At 48.8% G+C, this 25138-nt stretch overlaps 4 protein-coding genes and 1 long non-coding RNA gene across 10 annotated transcripts in view; 2 read left to right on the forward strand and 3 right to left on the reverse strand.

The window, feature by feature from the left end:
- Agbl3 (ATP/GTP binding protein like 3) overlaps window positions 1-4286 on the forward strand; it is an 83237-nt gene extending 78951 nt beyond the window's left edge. Inside the window, exon 19 of the mRNA XM_029478388.1 lies at window positions 4170-4286. Coding sequence (XP_029334248.1) covers window positions 4170-4278 — 109 coding nt within the window. The 3' untranslated portion in view covers window positions 4279-4286. The remainder of the gene's footprint in view (window positions 1-4169) is intronic.
- Window positions 1-5125, reverse strand: part of LOC110295982 — a 23219-nt gene extending 18094 nt beyond the window's left edge. Inside the window, exon 1 of the long non-coding RNA XR_002378145.2 lies at window positions 5016-5125. This is a non-coding gene — a long non-coding RNA (uncharacterized LOC110295982). The remainder of the gene's footprint in view (window positions 1-5015) is intronic.
- Window positions 5126-5132: 7 nt separating this feature from the next.
- On the forward strand, window positions 5133-15822 carry Tmem140 (transmembrane protein 140). Its single transcript, XM_021164432.2, has 2 exons — window positions 5133-5385; window positions 14516-15822. Exon 2 carries the CDS (start codon window positions 14539-14541, stop codon window positions 15094-15096), a length of 558 nt encoding a protein of 185 aa, XP_021020091.1. The 5' UTR covers window positions 5133-5385; window positions 14516-14538; the 3' UTR covers window positions 15097-15822.
- Window positions 15645-20093, reverse strand: Cyren (cell cycle regulator of NHEJ). Of its 3 annotated transcripts, none has more exons than XM_021164434.2 (4): window positions 19712-20093; window positions 18485-18738; window positions 17494-17569; window positions 15645-16632 (listed from the first exon to the last, which is right to left on the reverse strand). In XM_021164434.2, exons 2-4 carry the CDS (start codon window positions 18628-18630, stop codon window positions 16381-16383), a joined length of 474 nt encoding a protein of 157 aa, XP_021020093.1. In that variant the 5' UTR covers window positions 18631-18738; window positions 19712-20093; the 3' UTR covers window positions 15645-16380. The 3 variants fall into 3 exon arrangements, with proteins under 3 accessions (XP_021020093.1, XP_029334256.1, XP_029334257.1); XM_029478396.1 differs by having other exon boundaries at window positions 19636-20093; XM_029478397.1 differs by lacking the exon at window positions 19712-20093 and having other exon boundaries at window positions 18485-19166.
- Window positions 20094-22675: 2582 nt separating this feature from the next.
- The window catches only part of Wdr91 (WD repeat domain 91), a 30297-nt gene continuing 27834 nt past the window's right edge, over window positions 22676-25138 (reverse strand). For all 4 annotated transcript variants that reach the window (XM_021164893.2, XM_029478828.1, XM_029478829.1 and 1 more), the window contains one exon: window positions 22676-23214. In XM_021164893.2, the coding sequence (XP_021020552.1) occupies window positions 23050-23214 (165 nt within the window). In that variant the 3' untranslated portion in view covers window positions 22676-23049. The remainder of the gene's footprint in view (window positions 23215-25138) is intronic.

Here is a 25138-nt window from a genome sequence, read left to right on the forward strand (position 1 = left end):
AGTTAACTGGGCTGACAGTACCTCCAAGAACTCAAAAAAAAAAAAAAAAAAAAAAAAAAGAACAGCAGCTCCCTCCCAACCCTCCCCCTCCCCCTTCACATGCATAGGTGGCTACTATACTACTGAGTTTTACAAATCCCAACTTCCTTAGAGGAGACATCTTTCAGAGATTTTAAAATTCCAGAGAAAATATAGAAAAGTTTAAAACACAAATATTTAATTTGTATCCACATGGGAAAGAGCTCAAAACTTTTGATTCCTTCTAAAAGTATGTATGCATATAAAGCCCCAAAACGCAGACTTGAAGAAAGGAAAGACATGCACTAGTGATGATTTTACTTAATAGTCACTTTGATGAGCCAGCAGCCACCATCATTTCCTGTATTTCTTTTATATAGTTGGTGTAATAGAAAGCACAGGAGAAAAAAAAAAGATTTCTCCCCCTAAAAGATCATCATATAATTGTTCCTTTGAACACACTCGATAGCTGGGCATGATGGCATATACTAGCAATCCCAGAAGGATCAGGGACTCAAGACCAGCTTGGGCAACACTTAAAAACAAGATAGTAAATCCTACTACCTGACTAGGAATACATAGTACAACACTAATTGTGTACCTCTGGGTGATAAAAATAGCACATATTAAAAGACACCACTTGCATAGACCACAAAAGGTGGAACCAAATGACATGGAAATATATTATGGTTCCAAAGTCATTTACCGCTTATAATTAAACAATGTTGTAAACGATTAGAAGTCCTGATTCTTCCAGAGCCAGTGAAGGCACACTTCAAGCGGATATTTCAGGAACAAACCGTGCACATTTGTCTTAGGTGGTGAGCACTCAGTCCTGGGGTGCAAGCTACAGTCCCATCTGCATAGGAGCCTGACTCAGGAAGATTACAAGCTCAGTGCTTGCCTGGACTACAATGTGAGTCCAAAGGCAGACTCAGCAAGCTAATGAAGTTTTGTCTCTAACCAAAAGGCTAAACAAAGAGGAGGGAAATTGAGTTCAATGACAGAGAACTACAGGCCGAATGTTGGGAAAGCCCTAGGTCCCACTTCAGTATCATGCAAATAAGACTACAGAAGCTCAAGGAATGAGTGAGCATAGGCGCCCAGCTTCTCAGCTCTTCAGGATTCTCACTAGGAATTCTCACCCTGGTAACTGACACCAGGGTAAAGTAAAAGCTTTACCCTTATTCTCATAAATCAAGGAAAGCCTAAACTTGGTGGAAATCTAAATTGTTAAATGACATTTGTTATATAAAACTTCAATTGTATAAAAGTTTGAGACTAGAAACTCTAGAGTTGAATATGTTTGTGAGTATAAGCAAAGTAACAATCTGGCTCCTCAGAAGACTGAGGAGTGCAGAGATATTCTCTTAATTATTTTACCGTTTTCCTTGCCCTTACAATTACTCTCCCTGTATCAATTTTTTCATAATATTTGTATTATTTGGGAATTTTACATCATGAACCCCGAGCTCACACCCTCCCAAGTACTCCCAGGTTTGCCCAGGCACCCTTGTGGCCTCCCACCACCACCACCCAAAAAGAAGAAGAAAGAGAAAAGAACAAAAGCAATAAAACCTAACAAGTCCAATTTTTGTTGCCCATATACTCACTGGAACATGATCAAACTCCCAGTGGCCAGCCCTTTAAAGAAAATTGAGTCCTTCTCTACCCACACCCACACCAGAACCCATCAGCTGTGGCAAGCTACATTCTAGCATCTGTATCACAAGTTTTAATAGTTCTCTTCAGTACTTTTCTGTCTAGGCTGTTACTATTGGCAGCCAGGGTTAGCTGTTGCCACAGAAGCCTCCTAGGTCTCTCTTTCTGTGAGTCAGCAGTCATCAACACCAAGGAAAAAGTCGTTTTCTTGCCCATTACAGTCGGTAGGAGCACAGAACACACACATCCACATAATCTCTGGTGTCCCCATGTGCCACGGACCTCATCTCCAGTAGCAGCACAGACCACAGACATCAACACAGACCTCTGCTGCCATAGGAACATGGACCCAGACCTGGTCCTCAGGAGCAGTGCAGACCCAGATATCACCACGGCCTCAGATGGCTGCACAGAGCACTCTGATCAATCGATATGGCCCCCGGCAGCAGCACAGCCCACAGACAACCCATGGCTGCAGGCATCATGTTCTAAATCTCTTATTGCATTATTTACTTCCCGTGGGTCACGTATGCCATGGCACACAAGTGGAGATCAGAGAACAATTTGTGGGAGTCGGTTCTCCTCCTACCATGTGGGTGTAGGGATGGAATTCATGTGCTTAGGCTTGGCACCAAGTGCCTACACCCACTGAGCCATCTAATAACCCCTCCCCTAGTATCTTATTTGCTATAAATACCTAACATGTAGAGGACAAAAAAAAATATGTAGGCCATTTTCACACTCTGCTCTTCACGTTATAATTTTAACTTAAAATGTTTAAGTATGCAGCTCTTCCATAGGCCATTCTGTCTTATCTTTATTATGCAAACCTAGCAGTACATCTGGAAAGCCTCTACTTCTCCTTGAAGATTAAACCCAAACATTCCCTTCTCTTGAAGACCTCCATCTGATCTTCCAGGAATTTACAGTAACTAGATTAATCAGCAAAGACTTCAAATGGTATAACAAGGCAGTGGGAAAGAGATGAGTAAGACCTATTGAGATGATCACATGGTTTTTGTCCTTAAGTCCAATTAAATAACTTATTACATTTACTGCTTTACATATTATTCTTTTCCTTTCATTTCTGCTCTGATTTTTTTTCCTATCTACTGGATTTGAGTTTGGTTTATTCTTGTTTTTCCAAATTCTTGGGATGCATTAAGCCATTGATTTGTGGTCTTTCTGATTTTTTAGTGTAGGTTCTTAGAGCTGTAATTTTTTTCTCTCTTAGGATCACTCATAATGTGTCCCAGGGGTTCTGCATGGTACATTTCCATTTAACTCCAGGATTGAAAAAATAAAAATTCTTTCTGTATTTCTTTTTTCATTCATTCATCACTCAGATATATGCTGTTTTAATTGCCAAGGACTAAACTCCAAACTTTTCTTTTAGGGGGGATGGGCAGGGCTCTTTATTGTTACACAAAAGGCACTTTTAGCTAGTCAGTTTCCACATACCAAAACCTTATCTGATCTAGGAATTGTCTGAAGGAGCCATTACCTAAGCAACTCAGCCAAATGAGACTTCTCTGTTTTCCAGGCATGTCTGAGTTATGTAAAGGCTCTGAGAGTCCTTTAGAAGAGCAACCCCATAAACCTCAGAGAACAACCACTGACTATTTACAAAAGGCAACTTCAAAGCCTAGGCACCATCATTCTGGAATCCATTTCAAATACAACGGCCCTGCTAAGATTCTGCTCCATATTTCAGGACCAGTGAGCAGCTGAGGATGTAAAGGAGCCCTGCTCCAGGCCTCGTTATCTGAAGAGAATCCCCAGAACCCACGCAGAAAGAGAGAAACAACTGCAAGTTGTCCTCTGACAACCACAGTGTGAGCACTCACACACTTAACAAACAAAGCAAAGGAAAATATACACACTCAAGTAAAGGTACTAAGTCCTTATAATAATGGCAAGGAGGCATGCCACTGTGACTCCCTCTCTCCCTTCATTCCTTCTCCAAGCTGCAGAGGCAAGGTGCTCCAATCAGGTACAACTAGGAGGTTAGAGTCACTGGCTGGCTCCTCCGCCCAACCACAGTACAAAGGCTCTTCCCAACCTTGCAGGCTAGACATACTGGAACCAGTCACCTTTGCCCAGCTTCTTCATAAGGTAGAAGATCCGAGTGGGAGCAAATCATCAAGCTGAAGAGATCGGACCACTGTCTAGAGTACCAGCAGTACTCTAAGAAGAGCCACGTCATTCAAAAGAGGCACCAGCATCCCTAAGTGCAGCTCCACAGGAACAGCGCAGATAGTAGGTCTCAGGAAGTCAGACATCAGAGCAAAGGGCTCGGAGACTCTCTCCCTGTGTAAATTTGTCTGGTAGGGTGTGAGGAAGTTCAGAGGCAAAAGTGGTGTCTAAAAGGGGGTTAGGGGGTGGGGTGGGAGTGGAGGACTTAGGCGTCCAGTTGAAAATGACAAAATGGTTGATATTTCATTTTTTTTCTTTGCAAGACCTCATTAAAATGGCACTTTCTTTTAAAGGCAAAAGGCTGAAAGGACAACAGTGGGAAGGAGACCGGCTCTGAACTTCCTAGCAACGGGAAAGGCAGACAGCATGGAACTCGGCCTCCACATTGCATGGGAAAATTAAGTTTAAAGAAAAACACTATACTCTATCCAACTTTGAACAAGTTTAAGAATAGAATAAAGATATCAGTTTGACAAACTTAAAAAAAAAAAATACCTTTGGTGTCCCTCATTTCTCCGTAAATCACCTGGAATTTATTCTACCAAAAGTGAATACAGCAGAAAAGAGAAAAGCCTGGGACCCAGAAACAAGAAATCTAACCTAGCATGTCGGCAAAGGGAACCCCTGGGATGAACCAAGACCCAGTTAGGTACAGGATATCATGTAGAAAGTAGAGAAAGCCGCCAAGGGTTTAGCGCTATTGGGAGGTGTCTACTGTCTTTCCCAATCTCACCCAGTTCTGAAGCTCCAGAGATCATGTGAGCCAGGGAGACAAGAGTCCCCTCCCTGCGATCTCAAGACTGAAAGCTTTCTTTCTCTTTTACTTTGAAATGGGAACACAGTGTTTCTGTCGCCCCATAACTGTTAGATGTAACTTTGCTAACGGCAAAGTTTTCAATCTAGAGACACAGTCAAGATCATCCGCTGATTTTTGAAAGGAGCGTCCAAGGTATAGGTGCCTTCCAAAGGGATGAGAAGAGGGGACCCAGGTTCCAGGAGCTACACTGGCTGGAAGCTTGGCCATGTGAACTAAGGTCCCTCCCTAGAAAGATTCTGGGTCGTGTTTCTCTAAGAGTTGCAATGCCCTGGAGATCTGGAAGCTGGTATCAACTTTCGCACAGTAAAATCGGGACCCTCACCTGGCTCAGGCAGGGGGCGCGCGCCGGTTGTGGGTCATGTGTTCCAGTGAGCAACAAGTTGTTTACACTCTTCATTTCTGAAAAGTCATAAGACACAGGCAAGTTAAAAAACGAAAGTGAAATCAGCTGAGAGTGACATCAGTCAGCACAAATGTACCAAAGTTCAGAGCTGTTTACTTGAACGCGACTGCCTGCGAGTGCAGGCAGAGCCCAGGAGCTCTGAGCTGTCTGCTTGCAGCTTCTCTCCTCTGCCCTGGTTTCTGGAGCCTGACATTAGAAAGCAGCCCAGGAGAAGATCGACTCCCCAGACAGACGCTGATTTCCTGTGTCACCTTTTGATGAGTGTTCCTGGGCTCCAGCGTTGGTTTTTGTAAGTACACCCCCACAAGTCCACAAGGGATAAGAGGTGTTTAACCTCCCAGACCCCACATTCTAGCGACAAACCAAGAGGGGCGCTTTGCTTGGTGTCGGTGGCCTCCTCTCTCCCCAGAGAGTGATATAACCTTTCACCTCTGTCCTGCCCCCATGCTCGGAAGCATCACTGTGTGTATCTCTGCCTCAGAAAATCTGTAAATGGTTAGAAACACACAGGTAGCTGCATGCAGCCTGGTCTTCGGGAAGCTTGTACCAGTAAATACCTATGGCTTTGGGACACATTGTTCTCCAGAAGTAGGCAGACAAACAAAAACATGTCACTACAGCCAAACTGATACCAAGATTTGAAAGACACAAAAAAAAAGATCTGTGTTCTTGTCCAAAAGAGAATTATAGGACATAAAAGATTTTAAGACCTGATATCAGCCCCCAAAGGAAACTCATGGAGGGGGGGATTGTCCCTTGAAACAGGTCTTTCTTTTTCTTTTTTCTTTTCTTTTCTTTTCTTTTCTTTTCTTTTCTTTTCTTTTCTTTTCTTTTTTCTTTTCCTTTCCTTTCCTTTCCTTTCTTATCTTTTCTGGCTGATTAATAACTCCCATTACACTTCTTTAATCTGTAAAATCAAGTTGCTGGATAGGAGAGAAAAAAAAAACGGAGGGGGTGAGGGGGGAATCTTTCAGAGACAGCTGAAGTGTGTTTTCAGTATTTCCTCCTCTCTGGGTCTTCCTAATCACAGGTCTGAGAGTCAGCGCCTGGAACAAGGCCTCACACATCTCGTTTTCTAAGCTGCTATTTTAGTCCCCACATTATCGAATTACTAAGGCTATGGTGGCTTGCTCTATAATCTCACTTTTCACCAACAGCACGTAATTCTGGGAACATTTTAATGTGGCCTTCACCGGGAAACACCACAGGACTGATTTTCTCCACCTCTCCTCTCCTGTGCATCTGTCTAGGGATGCCTTGACCACCAGTGGCCTCTCCTCTCCTGTGCACCTGTCTAGCGATGCCTTGACCACCCCTGTGCTTTTGAATTGGCTGCTTCTCCATTCTGACACACAACTGACCTCTGTTATGCCTGACATTGTAGTACTCCATCCTTTCTATGATACTGCCTAGGGGTAAGGTGGTAAAAGCGGGTCATTTGGCCAAAAAACACAAACCTTAGAGTCAGAGTCACCATGTTAGGAAGCCAGTCTTGGCATTTGGAGTGTCACCGAGGATGCTAGCTACAGTCTTTAGGGAGAAGAAGGTTACCCTGCATACCTTGGAGGCACTGCAAAAACACAAATCTTTTTTTTCTTGCTAGCTACATTCTTCTGTGAATTGTTTGTATTACCAAATCCCGTTTCACACAGCGCAGTGTTTTTCTTGATGTTTGCATGAACATTCCATACATTGTGTGTATTATCATCTCACATTTTTTGCAGATATTCTCCATGCTCATTGACTTTTAATTCTGTATTGCTTTTACTGGTGCACAGAAATTTCCATTTTTTAAAAAAATAGCTAAGTCTGTAGTTTTCCTTGTAGTTTTGATGTGCTTTTAAGTTCAGAACGTACTTTCTCATTCATAAATCAGAGTTTATTTTTTTCTAGATCTTATTTTATATTGGTTCATTCTTGAATCCATGTGAAATTTGGCATATGGCATAATGTCCTAAAATAGTTCAGAGCTTTTCTTTTCTTTTTTTTTTTTTTTTTTTGGCTTGTTAATAACCAGCCAGTTTAGCATCAGCTAGCTAGTGGAAGCTAGGTCTTAAACCTAGTATCTCCAGTATGTGTATGGCTGGTCCCCAGCCCTGTAATATGCAACCATTATTCCTGCTGCTTTCTCTCCCCTTCACTTATCTTTGTTTAGATCCTCCCCAAATCTTTTCAAAATTATCTCCTTAAAACTCTATGTCGTGTATGTCTTCCAAGTGGAGCACAAGCTTATCTGCAGGGGAAGTCGGGGTCGGGGGAATGTTGTTTGTTCCTTGTGTCTTTGATTCTCCAGGGCCCCTGGCTCAGGGATCTCCCAAATGCTTCATTAGTGGGGTCAGGAGATGAAATCCTAGCCTGGCAAGGGGATGGCACAGTTCCCTCCTCAAAACTGCAGGGAAGAGTGGCAGAGCTCAAGAGCAGAACCAGGTCCTGGGAAGCCTGGTCCTCAGCCCAGGCGTCAGCTGCCTCTAAGCATGCTGGGAGACCTACCAATACTGAGAGACAGAGGTGGAACTCATCTTTAAGGGTGCTTTTTTTGTCTTCAAAGTTTCTGTAACCTTTGTTCCTTGCTAGGTTATCTGTTACCCAATGCCAAAAAGCAACAAAACAGTGGAACAAATACAAAGTTAATATTAAAGGAGCCATTTAAACAGTTACTTCAACTCTTGCTATCCACGCCTTAGCCTGGACCATGCTTCTGGCTTTCTGTCACAGTGCCCTGGTACAATCCTATCTCTGCTGGCCAAGCTGTTTTTATTTACACAGCAGACTGATGATGAACGCAAACATTCCAGCATTCCATAGAGGCCACCTACACTACTAACCACACCCAGGCCACAGCACTGCCCTAGCCCTGTCTTGAGAAACGAGGACATGGGCTCATGTTTCTGACAAAGGAAGCACGACGCATTTCCCATTCTCCTTCCTGTCTATTCCCTGAGAGCCACACCTAAGCCACAGACACTAATCTTAAGCACAGTTACAGGAGAGCAGCGGCCTCTCTGACAAGGACATGGGCAACCTTGCTCTCCCTGCAGCCTGTCAGAGCCTATTGTTCTGCCTTCCCTCACTGCTCACACCCCCACCCTCAGCCTCCACCTGACTCTTCTCCCCATAAATCCTGCCTCAGCCTCATGATCACAGGACACACGTGCACTTAGCATGTTCCCAGAACTGGTTCAACCACAGAAATACCAACTCTGGCTCCCAAAGTCCCATGCAGACCCAGAGTCTGTAGTGACAGGAGAGGGACTTGAACCCAGGTGTTAGGGGAGGAATTTTTTTAACTGAACCAGAGGACAGTGAAGCAAGTGAGAAAAAAAAAAGAAAGAAAGAAAGAGGAAGGAACTTATGAGAAGTTGTGTGTGCTGTGATGTGTGACGTGTGCTGCCACTGACAGCCAATCAACCATGCCTGCCATCCAGGGAATGTTTGTTGAATGCATTCTAGATGCCAGGAGCAGCCTTGGGTATTAAGGACAGAACAGAAAAAATTTAGATAGATCATACATACATACATACATACATACATACATACACAGAGAGAGTTAGAGAGAGTGAGGTGGGGGGACGTAGGGAGGGAGGGAGAGAGGGACGGAAAACTGAACATAAGTAAGGAGCTGACATAGTTGGGAAAGTGTTTGCCATGCAGGTATAAGGACCTGAGTTTGAGACTCAGTATCCACATAAAAAGCTGAGAACGCTGGCCTGCGCTTGTAACCCCTGCACTTGGGAGGCAGAGGCAGATGGAGTCCTAGGGCTCACTGGCCAGCCAGCCTCGCCTAATAGGTGATCTCTGGGCCCTGTCTCAAAAAATAAGGTGGATGACATTCCTAAAGAAAGACTGACACACCCAAGGCTGTGGCCAGACCTCGTCTGTCTACACACAGAACAAAGGACAGCAAAGCAAACTCAACAACAAAGCCTTTGTTGCCCTGGAGGTCCATCCGCCTGGAGGATGGGGTAAGCGGAGTGCCTTCTGTCAGACAGTCAGACGTGCTGATGAGCAGGGATGAGATGCCAGGCAGGGCTCACGGAAGAGGAGGGCATTGCAGTTTCCCCAGTGCTAAGCAAGGAAGGTGAGTCTAATCCCAGGCAGTCATTTGAGCAGAGACCTGAAAGGGGAGTGGAGAGGTAACAATGGCAGGAGTCTTCAGCTTGTCTTAGGTTTCCAGAAAATACCAGGGAGGCCACTGTGGCGACTGAGGAAGAGACAGCAAGAGGACTGGAAGTCTAAGGCAGGGTGTGTAGTGACAATTGGAGGGGTCTTATGGTAAAGAAACAAAAAGAAGGCCGGAGCATTTTTAATGTCACCCAAGAGACAAGAGCTCCCAAGTAGCAGCGGATCTTCACCTTACTTGGGGGCTCGCTCTCGGCCCACGAATACCTGCCAGGCAGAGGCTTGCCAAAGAAGGAGTCAAATGTTAGCCATCTAGGTGTGTTTCTGGAGAGGGAACACCAGCCGTGGGGACTTCCTGTGGAGGAACTTCAATCCTCTCTGCATAGTATAGAAACAACAACAACAACAAAGCATAGGGTGGTTCTGTGGGGCTAGCCTAGGTAGAGAAGACAAAGTTCATGGGAACGTCATTAGAAACACAAGAGGTGACAGGCTGGTGTGTCTCAGGGAGCTAGTTAGCCCCGCCCTCTGAAATCTAGACCTGAATCCCACAAAACACTGGGGAAGGACCTGTGAAACTACCAGACACTGCAGGTTGTTTCCATGTAAGACAAAGAAGAGAAAGGGGAACTCAAGGATTCTCAAATACCGACCGTGCTAGCTGAATCGTGATGAGGACAGTGACAGACTGAAGTTATAAATCAGTGTGTGCTTAGGGGAGCCCTTGCTGTTTAGATAATCACCAGTTTTGCCTTGAAGGAGACAACTGTCAGGTTTAATAAGCTAAGTATGGAGGCTGGTGCTACGAGCCTTCCCTGTGACGGGGAGCATCAGGTACTGTGAGCGGTCTGCAGTCTCACTCAGAATCTTGAACTCGGAGCAAGTGTCAAAAGCAACAGCCTCCCTGCCTTTCCATGCTTGTCCAGTGTTCCTCACGGGGAAGGTAGCCGTCTTAGAGCCAGGGCTGCAGATACAAGGCTGCGCTGTGCGGAAGTTCTCTGCCTCACTCGCCTCTCGTGTGTGCTCCTCATTAAGCAGCTTCTCCCGCTGGAGACACCGCGTTACCAACCCTTAAGGCTGTTAAAACAGTGGTCAGGGATCTGAGGTCTCTCTCGGGTTCACTTTTAAAATGATCCTGACAAGAACATAACTATAATTCAGAGTGAAATGATTTCGTAGCCATGCCCCATTGGGTCACTAGCCCATTCTCCACTAGGATAATTCTAGAAATGCGTAAACAGCAAGCAAGCAAACCCCAACCTCTGGCCTTCCTATTTCCACAGCTAGGAAATCAAGCAGATTTCAATCACCGATTCCTTGGGTCGTTCATGCCATGGCCCTCAAACTCACGTGAACTGGAAGCTCAGCTCAGAGTTCAGGCTGGGGACTGGTGCAGCAGGGAGACTCTCCTTTACTGTGGCCCAGGGACGAGCCTGGGGCCTCTGCCCTCCAGAGCATTCACAGGACAGGGAAGCTAAAACTCCAGATGATTCCTTTTCAGTAGCATTGGGAGCAAACCCAGGGCCTTGGGCGTGTTCAAAACGTCATTTTTCAAAAGCAAAGAGACTCCACCAAAGAGAGACAAACGGCCAGTAAACACTTGAAAAGGCTGAACCTTACTGTCTCTGAAGAGAGCGTTGAATAGCAGCGGCTCATCAATATCCAAGATGAGGTGATTCAAGAACATGCGACACTTGACACTCGAGAGGTCGGGGTCAGATAGGCATTTGCCAGCAGGCAGCGCATACCCACACCCCAGTTATTCAGGAGGCTTACTTACCAGAGCTCAAGACCAGCCTGGGCAGTGTAGTGACCTCATCGCTAAAGTGGAATTTACGAGTTAAGCTCAAGCCTGGTGATGGCTCGGGTGAGTAACGAGATGATGGAGATAGTCGCCAGGTCTGGAAGTCCTGTTCTCTGAGCCCACATCCCTGTGGGAGGAGAGAACAGACTCCTGCCAGCGGCCCTCTGCCCCCACACCGGTGCTATGGGCACACACACACACACACAACATAAAACAAGGTTGTTTGTTTGTTTGTTATTGTTAAGCTGCTAGAAAGATGAATGTATTCACAAGCATTTCACATAGCATTATTCATAAGACTATGAAATGTAAAGAATCATTTATAGAAACCTATTAGCCCTAACAGCTCCAGGAAGCCCTTAAAGGTGACAGGAAGCAATTGCCAGGACATAAACATGCATGCTATAATGACATATGGGAGATACACTCGTGCATGGACACGACCCTAACTGCAGAGCATGCGAGGAGATGCGCTCACTGGTCACCAGCAGTTACAGATGATTTTTTAATCTTTCTCCACCTGACATGTTTGGAGAGTTTTCTGAAACCAGGACACATTGCTTTCTTACAAACAGGAAGAAGAAGTTCATCTAAAAGTGCCCACGGTGACTCAGCAGTCTCGAGAGCCTCTTGCTCTTTGAAGGAAGTATTGGGGCTTATCCTTACAGGAAACTGGGGTCCTTGGTGCTGACAACGTGATTGCTGGGGCTGTTAGAAAAACCAGGATGAGGTAGACTTTCCGGGACAGCTAGGAGAGTGTCATCAGGTTTTCAACCAAGTATATAGGCACCGTGACAAGGAAGTGGGGAAAGGAGGGCTAGCCACCAGCCTCAGAACTCTGGGTTTCCAGTATAAAGCCGAATGGATGCTCCAACACTGGGGGTAAAATGCAAGCCATGGACAGGGCCCCTGAGAATGCGCTGCCTCTCACGGTGTATGCCTAAGGTTACCAGCATCTGCATTCATTCATTCCAAAAAGTGTTCATCCTTCTGAGGATGAAACAGATGAAGACTGTCCCTCAGGAACACTGCAGCCCTGTATCTGTTCCAACTTCTGGCCTGCCTGAGGCAGCTGGAGAGAGGCTGAGCGTGGGCACAGCCTGGGCAGAAAAGCTTGACCACAAGAAAGTAAGGGCAGAGGACAAAGAGACCTGAGTCCCAGTAAAACTCAAGTTCTAGGACAGACCAGATGCTAGAGAGCCAGGCACAGGAGCAAGGGCTGAACTCTGCCTGCCCCCAAGGCAGAGCAAAGCCAGGGCAGGCCTTCCGCACATGCCCGGGCCTGGGTTCCTTCCCCTCCTGTTTTCCATTGCTCTGCTCTCCACGGCAAACTTTTGGGAAGTCAGGCGTGGCGGTACATGCCCGTAATCAGCATTTCAGAAGATGGGGAAAGAGGATCTTAAGGTTTGAGGACAACTTGGGCTACATAGAGAGACTCTTATTTCAGAACAGGGCAAAACAAAATAACCTACCAAAACCTCTAAAAAATCAGTTGGGAAAAAAAAATGAAGCCACAAACAAGGGGTCCTGGCAGGAGCTGTGCTGAGGTGGCCCTGGCCTCCTCTGAGAAGCCAAGTTCACTGCCTGACCAAGCTTCAAGGGTGGTACTGTTTAGCCTAAACACACGATCCAAACAGGAGGCTCCCAGGTCGCATCCTGGTTGTTTCTTGGGAATGCAGACTGTGCACCGGTTATTTCCTACAGCACCACTGGGTGAACAGGAGTTCCCCACCCAGAAACGCACCCCATATCCTGAAATATCTAACCCCTCTAAAAATACACATATAGACTTGGCAAAAAAATTTCCAAATGACCAAAAACATTTAAAATATGCTGGGATTTTTTTCATACCACGGCTGCATGGATTAATTATTTCATCCTTCAAACCTAGCATACAGACAAAAGCTGCCTTTTAGTCTTGGCAAATCCCTCTGGAACAAGCATTGCTGCTTCAAGAATCCCTAGTACATTCAAACAAGGCCTCTGGGCTCCACTGGAGGGAAGCCACAATGAGAACCAGGAACTGCTCGATGCTGGGTAGAGACAATGTAGATTCTGACCTCAATGTTCTAACCTTACCTGTCTACTGCCAGGTGGCTGCTAAAGCCAACCAATGAATCCCTTGTGGCATACTTGAAAGGGAAGCCCCTCCTCCATCTCCCCCTACCCTACCCCTTTAAGGCTGGCAAACATTCTTTCGCTCTTAATTCCTTTTGGTTCCTGTAAAACAAACGTGATACACAGAGACTGCACTGCACCGTGTGAGAGGAGCCATTTCCCCAAGGAGTCCCCTGAGATCCACAGGGTCTGTGGGTCCTTCTCCGGAGCCACCAATGCTGGGCCGCACCTAGCTCTGTGGATTAGGCCCCTGGGACTTGGTATGTGGGCCTTGGTGCTTGGGTCTCACAAGGTTCCCAGCTCTGCATTCCTAGTCACTCCTGCTGTTTGTCTTTTCTTATTCCTTAGTGGGAAACACACATAGAAAAGGGCAGTGTGCACACTACTATTTTTGAGGCAACTGGGAAAAGTCCTTCTGAATAAAAATGTAATGAAAAGATTTTTCTAAGTAATGAGAGTGTGGTAAAATAGGCTCTTTGATATACACTTAAAGAGAGGGCTTGGCATCTGTAGGTCCATCTGGCAATACATAGTCAGCCTATGGATTAGATATTATGTAGCCATTAATCATGTTTGAAAATATATCTCAACAGCTATGAAAAAATTCCCACAACAGTGAAAAACACTGTGCTTTAAAGACATATAATCACATAGGGGAAGTGCCTGTGAAATATGAACAGTGGTTTTACTATGGTGGTAGGATAAAGGGTTATTTTAATTTTTTTCTTTTAAAAAGTTTCCAGAATTTCCTAGACGAATAGATTACTGTTGTTATGGGGGGAGGGGACAGACATGTTTTAAAAGCAACAACATGCAATAGTGTGATTTCATCCAAGGAGAGGTTCAGTTCCCTAAATAGGGAAGGAGGCACAGGCCACTGATCCTCCACTCAGGCTCACATCCAACCAACCAAGCCATAGAGCTTTGCTGACCATGCACACCCAGCCTGCAGACACTGGGTTGACTGTCATGTAGCCTAGCTGGGTAGTTCTGCAGTCATCTAAGTGGTTGTCAGCAGCAACTGAGCTTAGGCTCAGTCAAGCCTTGAACATCTACCTCAAGCTGCCGTCCCAACTAACCATGAGGCTTGCCCTTCACCCTCCTGCAAACCCACCTCTGTGAGGACCTGAGACACACTCAGAGAGCCACCAACAGCCTGTGATATCCATGCTGCGGGAAAGCCCTTTACCTGAGGGCTGCGGCTCAGGATACTTCAGGTTTCCACAGCTGCCCAGTTCCTTCTAACCTCAAAGCAGTGGACCACTGGGACTGGGACCTGGCTGTGACTTGGGACCTCCTCTCTACATGAGGACAGAAAGAATGGGAACTTGTAAACACAAGGAAAGGGCTGGATACTCACTGCTGTGACCTTTTCCAGGTCTCCCTGCAACAGCAGAAGATATGGCTTTCTCCAGGCTGTGGCGGAACAACCACCTGCCCTTCGTGGGCATCATGATCCTCTTGACCGCGGCGCTGTGCCTGATGTTCTACGCTCTCCTCTGGCAGGCTGGCAACCTCGCTGACCTACCTAGCCTGAGAATCGGCTTCTACAACTTCTGTCTGTGGAAGGAGGACATGGGCTCCCTAGCATGTTACAACTTTCCCGAGCTGGAGGTGCTGGGCGTTCCTCAGGTTGGCCTAGCCCTGGCCAGGCTCGGTGTGTATGGAGCCCTGGTCCTCACAGTGTTCGTCCCTCTGCCTCTCCTCCTTGCCCAGTACAACAGAGATGAGGGAGAGTGGCGGCTGGCAGTGTGCTTCCTGGCGGCATCCTCAGTTCTGTTGGCTGGAGGACTAAGCCTCTTCCTTTCCTTCGTGTGGAAGTGGCTCAGGCTCTCCTTCCTGGGGCCTGCCTTGCCAGCTCTATGCCTAGCCCAGCTGTTACTCATCTTCTTGCTTGTGGCCATGGTTAGGTTCCCGCCACGGGATAAGGAGGACAAGAACCAGTGGGAGAACTGTTAGTCCGGTCTTACAAAGGCTTATTATGGGATTGCAGGGGTTCGGTTCCAACTGTGCTCCAAGAAGGTGCTGGAGAACCTGTGGCTGAGTGGATTTTCTCAACCACCCTGTGTCATAGCTAATGTTGATCTCTAGCACAGCAGAGGGAACCACCCACTGTGCAGACGGGCTGTGGTGTCAAGGAACCCAGAGGCGGCTTGGAGGGCTGGGGTACCTGCAGTTTCTTAGGGTACCATGTAGCTCATTAGCACAGGGATTCCCAGGCAGGTGGGAGTCTGTCAGAGGCCAAACTTCCAAGCTATCTTGGCAAAGTGTCAAACTAGAACTCTGTGACGATTATGGCAACAAATGGGACAGTTAGGGGGAAAAACACACAAAAAAACAAGAACTGCTTTAACACCGAGTCCTGTCAGCACAAAGAGAAGCCTCCCTGGCTTTTCAGGGTCCCCTGAATGGGTCCCTGGACCTGACAGCAAACAGAAATCAGCTGTTAAACCAGTCTTGTGACCCAGGTGAACAGGATTGAATAATTGTCACAAACACACACCGTGTCCCCTCACCTTACCCAGAACTGGAAAGGCAGAAGGCATGGTCTTTATTATGCATCGCGGCATCAGTATATATTTTGTTCAGTGTCTGTGTATCAGAAAACCTACGTGGCAATGAGTTCTTCATTCTGTGCTCATCAAAAGCCAAAGTGCATATAAAGAAACCTGGACTCTGGTGTGATCTTTTGTCCTCAGCGTGCTGTGTCCCACTCTCCCTTACAGGGGTCAAGGTGGAGGCCCCAGGAGGAAGAGAGGTGACTGGTGGTAGACAGGGCCTGTGTGGCTCACCAGCCTCATAGAGCCTCCTGCTCCTAGACTGGCAGGGAGCTGTGGGCAGTTGCCAGCCTGTTTGGTTGGGAGGGTAGAAGCTTACTGCTGGACTGCGTCGTGAAGGAGACTGTTCATAGGCCTCTTTAAGTCGAGATCTGGCTGCCCGTCTAGAATACCCATGTTCTCAGCACCTCTATTTTCCTTTGCGTCTGGCAAGTAAGCCCAAGACCTCACTTTCACTGTGAATGAAACTCGGGGCTGGGATTGCCAACCCTCAGGGCCCGAGGGTGGAGCAGGGAAAGTCTGTAACAGGATGCATTTCTGCATCCTGCTACAGAAAAAGTCCCACCCAAACTGACAGCCTCCTGGGACTGGGAGTTGGGAACAAAGCCTGGTTTTCGTAGGTGGCAGGGGCCAGCAGGGGTGGACAGCGCCCGCAGCTCTCAGCCGAAGCAGTGAACAATTCATACTAACTGAAAAATATCTCCCTGACGTATTTCAACGCGTCTTCCTCCTCCTTCTCCTCCTCTGGGCTTCTGCTACAGGGAGAGTCCGAAGCTTCTGGTCCCCGGGGAGGGCTGAGGCCTGGAGCAGGCGAGCTGAGTCTGCTGTCATCTTCCTCACTGCTGCTCCCGGGGGACGAGGAACAGGGAGGGGAGAGCTGCAGCTTATCAGTGGCTTCCAGAGACGGCTGTTCCCAGGGCTTTTCCTGTTTGCGGCCCTGCAGAGCAGAAGAAACAGCAGTCTCCGCACGAGTGGCTCCTTTCTCCAAGGCACTAGTTTGACAGTGCTATGGATGTACCCTGAGCCAACAGAAAAGCCAGTGCAGCACATGACCCAGTTGGGACATGCTCCCATCCACCCCATGGGCACCCATGCTTTCTCCACCCCACACCTCAGGATCGGGACCTGCTAGGGACAGATGCAGGGATCTACATATGAGGAACAGTGGAGTAGAAGGAGAAAGGATCGAACTAAAAACAACAACAACAACAAAAAAAACGTGGCTGGAAGGTGAGGCACGAGAACACCAAGAGCCCAGGCCACAGAGCCTTGATTTCCTGGGGATAGCGGTATCCCAGATCAGTGCAGTTTGGGTGGCCATGAGCACTGGGAAGACAATACACTGCTTTAAAGCACACGGAAAACACAAGAGCCGTGCAATGACATGGGAGAGCCGCTCTCACGCCTTCAGGAAGCCAGGAACATCCACAGCCTTCTGCTAAGGACAGGCACACTGGAAAGGAGTCTTCTTACCCAACTGGTAGCCTTCCCAAGAACTCAAGTGAACACTGTGCCCCTCACATACACGTCAGCACGGTTCCCCCACAGTGCCTGCTCCCCCTCACACCCACATCCCAACCGTGCAGCTAGTCTCAAAGGCTCACCCCACGTGACACACATCACACGCAGTGGCTGAGGGAAACCTGGCTGAGAAGAGGAAGCAAAAGGAAGATGTGGGACCTGAGGCAGCTTGAGTGTATCTCTCTTACCAGGAGCAGGGGACCTGTGCTAGTTCCTACCCATGAGGAATCACCAGGCATAGGAGACAGACAGACAGAAGAGACAGGACAGATGTTACCTCAATCAGGATCCCCAGTGCCACGTCTACCATTTCAGCTTCATTCATGCAGTACACGGTCTCCGTGGCTGGGGCTCTGAAACAGAGACGCAAAGCCACAGCTGAGGGCAGAGGGACTCACAACGAGGAAGGAAATGGAAGCACTCCCAGGGGGTGGGGGAGTTACTGATTCCCTGAGCTGTAGAGTTTCCTCAGCCTAGTGGTCCAGGGGCAGGGCACAGGGCTACCCTCCCTCCGTGGACTCCCTCACAAGGAACTGGGAGTGGGGATGGTGGCTAGCTTCCCACTGTTACTCCTTGAAACACACAGTGGACGGCTGAGTAATCCCAGCACTGGGGAGGCAGAGGCAGGTGGAACTCTGTGAGTTCTAGGCCAGTCTGACCTAAATAGTAAGTTCCAGGCTAGCCTAGGCTAGAGAGAAAGACACTGTCTCAAAAGCAAACAGAGGACATAGCCAATACAGGCCATTAGGCCAGAGCCCAGTTTGTACGTGAATGTGACTGGGGCTATGACAACTACGTAGAGAACAGGAAAGAGCCAGCAAGTGTGGCCCTGAAAGCCTCCTGCCATTTCTGAGAGAATGGCAGCACCCTCCCTCCTACTTGATAAGCTCTCCCCGCCCTGACTACCAGCACTCACCCGAGTCACATCTGCAACTTGGGATTTTTTGACTAACTGTCTGAAAAGCCCTGTGTACAGGAAAGGCAGCACCACTCAGGTGACTAGACTTCAGATCCATTGATCTTGCTTTTGTCACCAATGAAGAAGAGGTAAGCACTTTGAACAACTGGTTCCTGCGGGCATGGTTTGTAGGCGGAGCTCACTGCCTGCACCAACAGCTAGACGGCAGGACCTCGCTCACCAGCACAGAGCTCACCAGCACACACTCACGTGGTGGTGCTTCTCTGTGAGGGGCAAGCTGAGAGCTCTGGGCTCTGCTGGAAGGACCCACCTCATTGCCTCACCCACTCTGACAGGCCAGCAAAGCTACCTTGTTGCTGCCCCCACTCTCCGGGCCCAGGCGGCTGTCTGCTTCCTTGTGGCTGTCTTCACTGATACAACCTTTCTCTCATTCACAGGGGCTGTCATCCAAGAGGGGAGGACCCTCGTTTTGGTCTTGGATTTTAGGGTTTCCATGGCTAGTATGCCACACTCAGTGACTTGATTCTCTAGAGCAGGACCAAAACTCACACTCTCTTGTCACACCAGGCTCATCTGACCCCAGTGGGTGCCAATCTTCAATGCCTACAAGGAGGAACCAAGTCAGTAGATTCTAGTAAGTCAACGCTCTTCCAACTTACCAGCAGTAATTACTAGTCAGTGTAAGGCAGGCCTAAGGCGACCCAGAGGTGAGCAGAGCCCAGAAGGCCAAGCCATGTACACTGTGTCACATGGAGGACTAGCAGCAGATACATGGGGCCTGCAGACAGGTTTCTGGAGCCCCTCCCCTGCTCTGTGCCCTACACAGGCAGTTGCAGCAACAAGAAATGCTTTCCTGTCATTTCTGCAGCCCAAAGGAAGGAAGAAAGAGGATTCTGGTCCAATCGTCCATCTCCATCTATGTCACAAACTTCTCACCTCTACTGTGATTTGGTTACTGTTAACATGCTAACATTCCTTCTAGGCTCCACTCAACTACCTAGCAACAGCCAGGTACAAGCCTGGCTTGCTATAAAAGGACTATCTGGCCTCTCTCATGCTCTCTGACCCCCCCCCCCCCCACTCCCCCACCCGTCTCTTTCTCCCTCCCCACTTCTCTCTCCACGTGTTCCCTCTTCTCTCTTCCCTTTCTCTCTTTCTGTCCCTCTCTGTCCCCTCTTTCTGTCCCTTTCTCTGCCTCTACTCCCTTCTCAACCACCCTTCTCATGCCCCCAAATAAACTTCGTTTTATACTAGACCCGTTGTATGGCTGATACCTGGGGGGAAGGAGGGGGTTCTGCATGGGCCCGCTAAGGCACTTCCCACCATACCACATTTTACAAAACATATCTATTACTAAAGCCCCCAGGCTTTCTAATTCACACATTTCAATGGCCAGTGCTCCCCCTGCCCCCAACATACACCACTAGACAATTTTGGCTCATCCAGAATGACTGTTTATAACTTCATTTAAAACAAACAAACTAGAATGATCAGCCTAACCTGTCCAGCCACAGAACAGAAGTCGATTAAGAGGAATACCATTCAGTGAGTGACAGTGTACAGAAATGAATCAGACCCGGCAGTACATGTGTATCATGTCCATTTTATAGCCGAGAAACAGACGTGGTTAAGAATTAGCGTGCACAAAGTCGCAGAAAGCTGGACATCAACCATCGAGCCAGCAGCCAGGTCCTGCCCGCCGCAAGGTTTCTGGAGCTCAGCGCTGATCGGGTCGGGCCCGTTGGGTCCCTGGAAAACCTCACCCAGAAGGCACACGCGGGACCTCGCTGCACTAGCGTGGAGCAGGCCGCGCCACTCCCTCCCTACCGCAGAGGGCGCAGAGCCGGGGGCCTGGGGACAGGATGGGACCGTGGGCAAGAGGGGAGGGCAGCACTGCGATCCTTCCCGTGGGTTCCGGGGATTCAGAACTGCGAGACGCGCACGCATCCCACCGCCCGCCCCTTCCGGCTCCTGCGCGCTCCCAGCGCGCGCGCTCCCGACCCGGGCGCTGGCTGGCCGCTAGGGCCCCGGGTGCCCCCTGCAGACCGCGGGTCACATCCGCAGGCTCCTGTTTCTGTCAGCTGTTGTGACAGAGGCGCAGCTGTTGGCTCTGAGAAAGCGGCCAGAGTCAGTAACTAGGGGAAGCAAAGGAAGGTTCCCTCTGCAGAAGTGGAGGAGGCGCCACCAAGCTAGCTCCCAGGTGTCCGGAATCTTTCAGCTAAACGCATGCATGATCTAAGACAACGCAACCTGGGTGGTTGGGAAAAAAGCCACGGAAGACGACGACTGAAAACACAGGAGTAGGCCCTCACAGGAGAGGGTCTTCTCTGGCGCGCTGGAGCAAAGGGAACCTCAGATCTGATTCTGTCTGACCCCAAACGGAGAAATCAAGAGTGACCAAGTTCGATTTACAACAGCAGGTCAACACCGCACTCTGGACTGGGGCACCCACAGCTCCCCTATTGAGCACGGTTTCTCCATAGCCGTTCCCTAATGCGAATCCTCAATCCTAAACTGATAGCCTGGACCAGGAAAGTAAAGGCCCCAACTCTTAATGGGATAAACCAATGGCTTCCAATCCCACAGATGACCCCTAGAGTCCTTTTAGCTGCTCTTGAACCAGGCCAGGCTGCCACCTTTCTGGGAGGTCAGCCCCTAGCTGTCAAGAAAGTAGCATTCATTGACTGTAAATAGGGCCCTCAACCTCATCTGATGTGAGCCAAGCAAGCCTAACGCTGGGTGAGAGGGCATCCTTCCATTCTTGGATTCCTTTGATTCTTAATAACTCTCCCGACCCTGCACATCTCTTAAAACTTCTCCATGGCCACCCAGCAAATAAGGCTAAAGACCTGTGTGGCTGCATACTGAGCCTGTTGTCGGCAAAGACTCCAGCAGGATGGAGAGACCAAGCTAGGAGACTTGCCTGTGCTGGAGTCCACATGGGTTTTATTACTTTTAAATTGGCAGATAAATTTATTGGCTATAGTAACAAGTGTCCGTCAGCTTCATTTAGTCAGCACGCACTGTAATCATGACTGTACTTCCAGACCCCACACTGAGCTACTGGGCATGGGTTTGGGGCTGAGCAGAGACAGGGCCCCCGGGCACAGGGAGGGAAATGCAGATTTGCACCTGCCAGGCGAGGTTCTCAGCCCCCAGAAGAGTGACTCAAGGTTTGCAGTGTGACCTGCCTTCTCGGTTGTGCCCCATGACACCTTCACTCAAAGACAGCAAAGGACCGAGCCCTACTAAGGCCCTCAGGGGTTCCAAAGAGGCGCTTTGAAGGATGCATTCTTCCTGGGAGGGGTTGGGGAGGAACAGGCTCTGGAATGTTCCTTCTGTCTCTGAGCCTTAAAACCACTGGTTCAGCAAGTTGTGGGGAACACGCTGGAAGAAAGAGCACGCCATAAGACAGGAAACCCAGAGGAAATTAAAAAACCACGGGCTCCTGACTCAGGCAGAACCCAGGCCCACAAAGCTGGGTGAGGCAGACGATGAGGCCATTTCAGTGGGAGTGGAGAAACGGCAGAGAATGGACTGACCCCTTCATGTCAGTGTGGACCTGGGTAAAAACACATGAGCAAGAGGTGGCGCAGCGGGGAAAGCCACTTGCCATGCAGCCTGCCCACCTGAGTTTGATCCCCCAAATACACATAAAGATGAACAGAAAGAACTAAGTCTACACCAAGTTGTCTTGTGATCTTTGCTGTGGCATATCCCACCCCACCCCACCACCCACCCAACACACACAGGCACACCAATAATAAATAGTAACTATGATCTATAGGGTTTTCCTATATATCGCTTTCCACTTTTCCTTCCATCCCAGAAGGGAGCCCAGGCCTCAACACTCCTGCTTTTCTCTATGTAGGCACCTGAGAGTTACCAGCCCCGCAGCCCTCAACTCAACTCGCCTGGAGCCCAAAGAAGCCATCAACTGACTAATGCAAGCAGTCACTATTCATGGAAGTGGCGTGCCCTAGGCAGGTAACAAGGTCGCCTATGCCAAATGTGGGAGGCTCGGGCCCAGGCCCACTGACCCTATAAACGGTTCTTTCATGAGGCTGGTCTCGGCAGTAGGATGTAGGACTGACAAGGGATGGGACTCGTGGTCCTTCCAAGTAAGAGACCAGAGCACAGGCGTAGCTGAAGCAGCTGAGCCAGGCAGAGGTGAAGGCAGCTGATACTATTCAAGCTAAGAGACTTCACGATGGAAGGAGGAGGGAGCCACCAAATGAGAGTTCTGGGACCACAAGACCCCAAGGTGCAGGAGCTGGAGGTGGGCCCAGATCTCAGGCCTGCTGTCCTGAGAAGCCTCTTAGCCAGTGCCTTACCTAGCTTTCAGGTTCTGCAGAAGACACTCAGATCTCGGCTTGAGGCCAGAAGAGGGCACTGTGGTCTACATCTCAACTATAACCCGGTTCTGCCAGAAACACATGGCAGCTGAGGCTAGTGAGAGCTGACATCCAATAACCAAGGCAGGGAGCTGTGACTATCACCAGGGCCAGGCGACTCACATAGTCCAGAAAGAGACACCAAGTGACTGTAAGAGCATTACCTTGCTCTGATTTTTTTTTCCCCTTAAATAAGAAAAATAAGCAATTATGTACAAAATACAGTCAATGCCTCTTGGACTGAAGAGGGTGCACCGGCCACTGTGGCTCCTTCCTTAGCATCTGTCCTGTGCTCTGGAGCACGCTCTGCAATAGCCACGTTCTAGTCTTCAGGGAGTACACGCAGCCTGCTCCACATCTCCTGCTCCAGGGGCTTCGTCAGGATGACTGAGCCCCCTCGGGGGCTTTCCTGAAGATCCACCACCCTGGCAGTGCAGAACCAGAGCTCTGTCCTGTCCCCCGTCGCATCTCTCTTCTGCCAGACACAGTTCTGCTTCCCGCGTGTCAGCTGGGCCCGACCTCAGAGCTTATGGGCTAGGAGGGTAGTCAGCTTGATCTTGCCATCCATGGAGGCCGTGAGGCACGTCCCACAGTCCATGGCGGTGCTCCAGTCCACGGTGACCACAGGGGCACGGTGGCCACCCAGGCTCAGACAGTTTTCTAGAACTTTCTCTTCACTGCCCAGCTGCAGGAGGACAGGAGTGAAGCAGCAGCATTAGCAGACAGCACTCACAAACATATACACTTTAACCAAAAACTTTTAGTGTCCAAAAACTACCTTGAGCCTGGGAGCGGCCACCCCAATCAGAAAATGGACCCTGGCCCATGCCCCACTTTTCTGGAAAGCCTGTTTACACCTTCGCTTTCCTGACAGTAGTCAGCCCGCCTCATGTGGAAATCAAGTCCCTGAGATGCTCTTCAAAAGACGGCGGGCGTTTTCTCTGCAGCCTGACCTATCTGGGGGGGGAGTGCTCCTGCACCTCCCCGTGTGTTCCCACAGCATCCACCTGTTACAGCATCACCTGCCAGCTACTGCCTGACTCTAGATCGTGGTCTTACACATACAGTTCTCACCGTGGGCACATAAACTTTGGAGGGCAGGACCTCTAAGACCAGCTTCATCACTCCAAATGGGGTCAGGCACAGGAAGGCCTTGATGAATGTGTGAACAAGCCTGCCATCCAGCAACACACACACATACATACATACACACACACACACACACACACACACGCTCGCGCGTCTAGAACTGTGCACATGTGTGAATGACCAGACGCTAACAGGCACTGCACAGGGAATCAGAAACAATATGACTCCTAGCAACACTATGACGCCTGAGAGCAAGCGGCAGAAAGCATTCACATTCATGAAGAGATAACTAAAAAAGCTATCGGTTAAATTATTTATGGATTATAAAAAATGCAATCTGAAGTTTAGCAGGCACCCTAAATAACTGGAACCATTCATGACACTTTTTTTAAAAACTACACGGGAAAACCCATCAACCCATCATCTGATTATAGAGCAAGTCTGACTGTGCGTCACATATACGGATGGGGAAAAGGCTGCATGCCTTAAAATAAAATGTATATCCAGCTATTCCTCCATATAGACAACAAAGAACAGCTCTCCCGAATGTCAAGTACAGCAAGCCTTAAAGGGGAAAACTAGCCTTGTAACTAGTGTTTTAGGGTGTCCTGAAGGAGAGACAGATCCACACGAGAGATCATACAGCTAGCAGCAGCAGGGAGGGTGAGAACACAGTACTGCCGCCCTCTGCAGAAAGAGGAGCCTTACTGACCGCAAGCCCAGGTCTCAGTGAGCAGCCACTGGGTCTGTGTGAAGCTTCTCATTTCCCATCTCATCCCACACAGAGTCCCCCACTGGCAGGCCTCTGCCCAGCCTGGGCCCCTAGGAGTGTCCTCTCCCCTGTTCCCAGCCCCTGCTCTTTCCAGTGCACAGACTGCAGCCTCCCTCTAGGTTTTCCTGAGAACTTGGACCCCACCCCGGTTCTCTGGGAACTGCTCAGGGCTTAGCTGTCTACCACTTACTTTCAGTGCTAACTTGCATCTGAACTCCAGGCCAAAACAGACATTATTTAACCCCACAGTACAGTGGTGCCAGGCCTAGCACACAACTGCTGCTCAGAGCCAAGCTGTTTGTTGATTGACAAGCAGAGGCATCAGACACTGAGAGGACCCCTCCGTCTCACAGACTAACCGCCATTGTCAGGGAAACACTCTCAAGTGAGCACTGAAAGAAGGAAGGAACTCACAGCACCGCACACGTGCTCTTGGGCTCAGCACTCGTCTTTGGATGATCCGAGTGTGACGGCCACCCACCCACCACTCAGTCGCTCAGTGGTACAGAGCCTGAATCAAGCTCTCACTGGAGAGGATGGTCGTTTGCTTGCTTGCTTTGTTTTTGTTTGTGTTTTTCAATCTATAAACAGGAACAAAAACAATGTGGACAAGCCAGCAAGAAGGCTTAGTAGGTGTAGTGGCTATACCTGGTTCTCAACTTGACTATACCTGGAATGAACTACAATCCAGAATTGGAAGGCTCACCAGTGATCCTAATCTGGAGGCTGGAAGATACAAGTTTCTGAC

The sequence above is a fragment of the Mus caroli genome, chromosome 6 (genome assembly GCF_900094665.2).
Source record: "Mus caroli chromosome 6, CAROLI_EIJ_v1.1, whole genome shotgun sequence".
Taxonomy (NCBI): domain Eukaryota; kingdom Metazoa; phylum Chordata; class Mammalia; order Rodentia; family Muridae; genus Mus; species Mus caroli.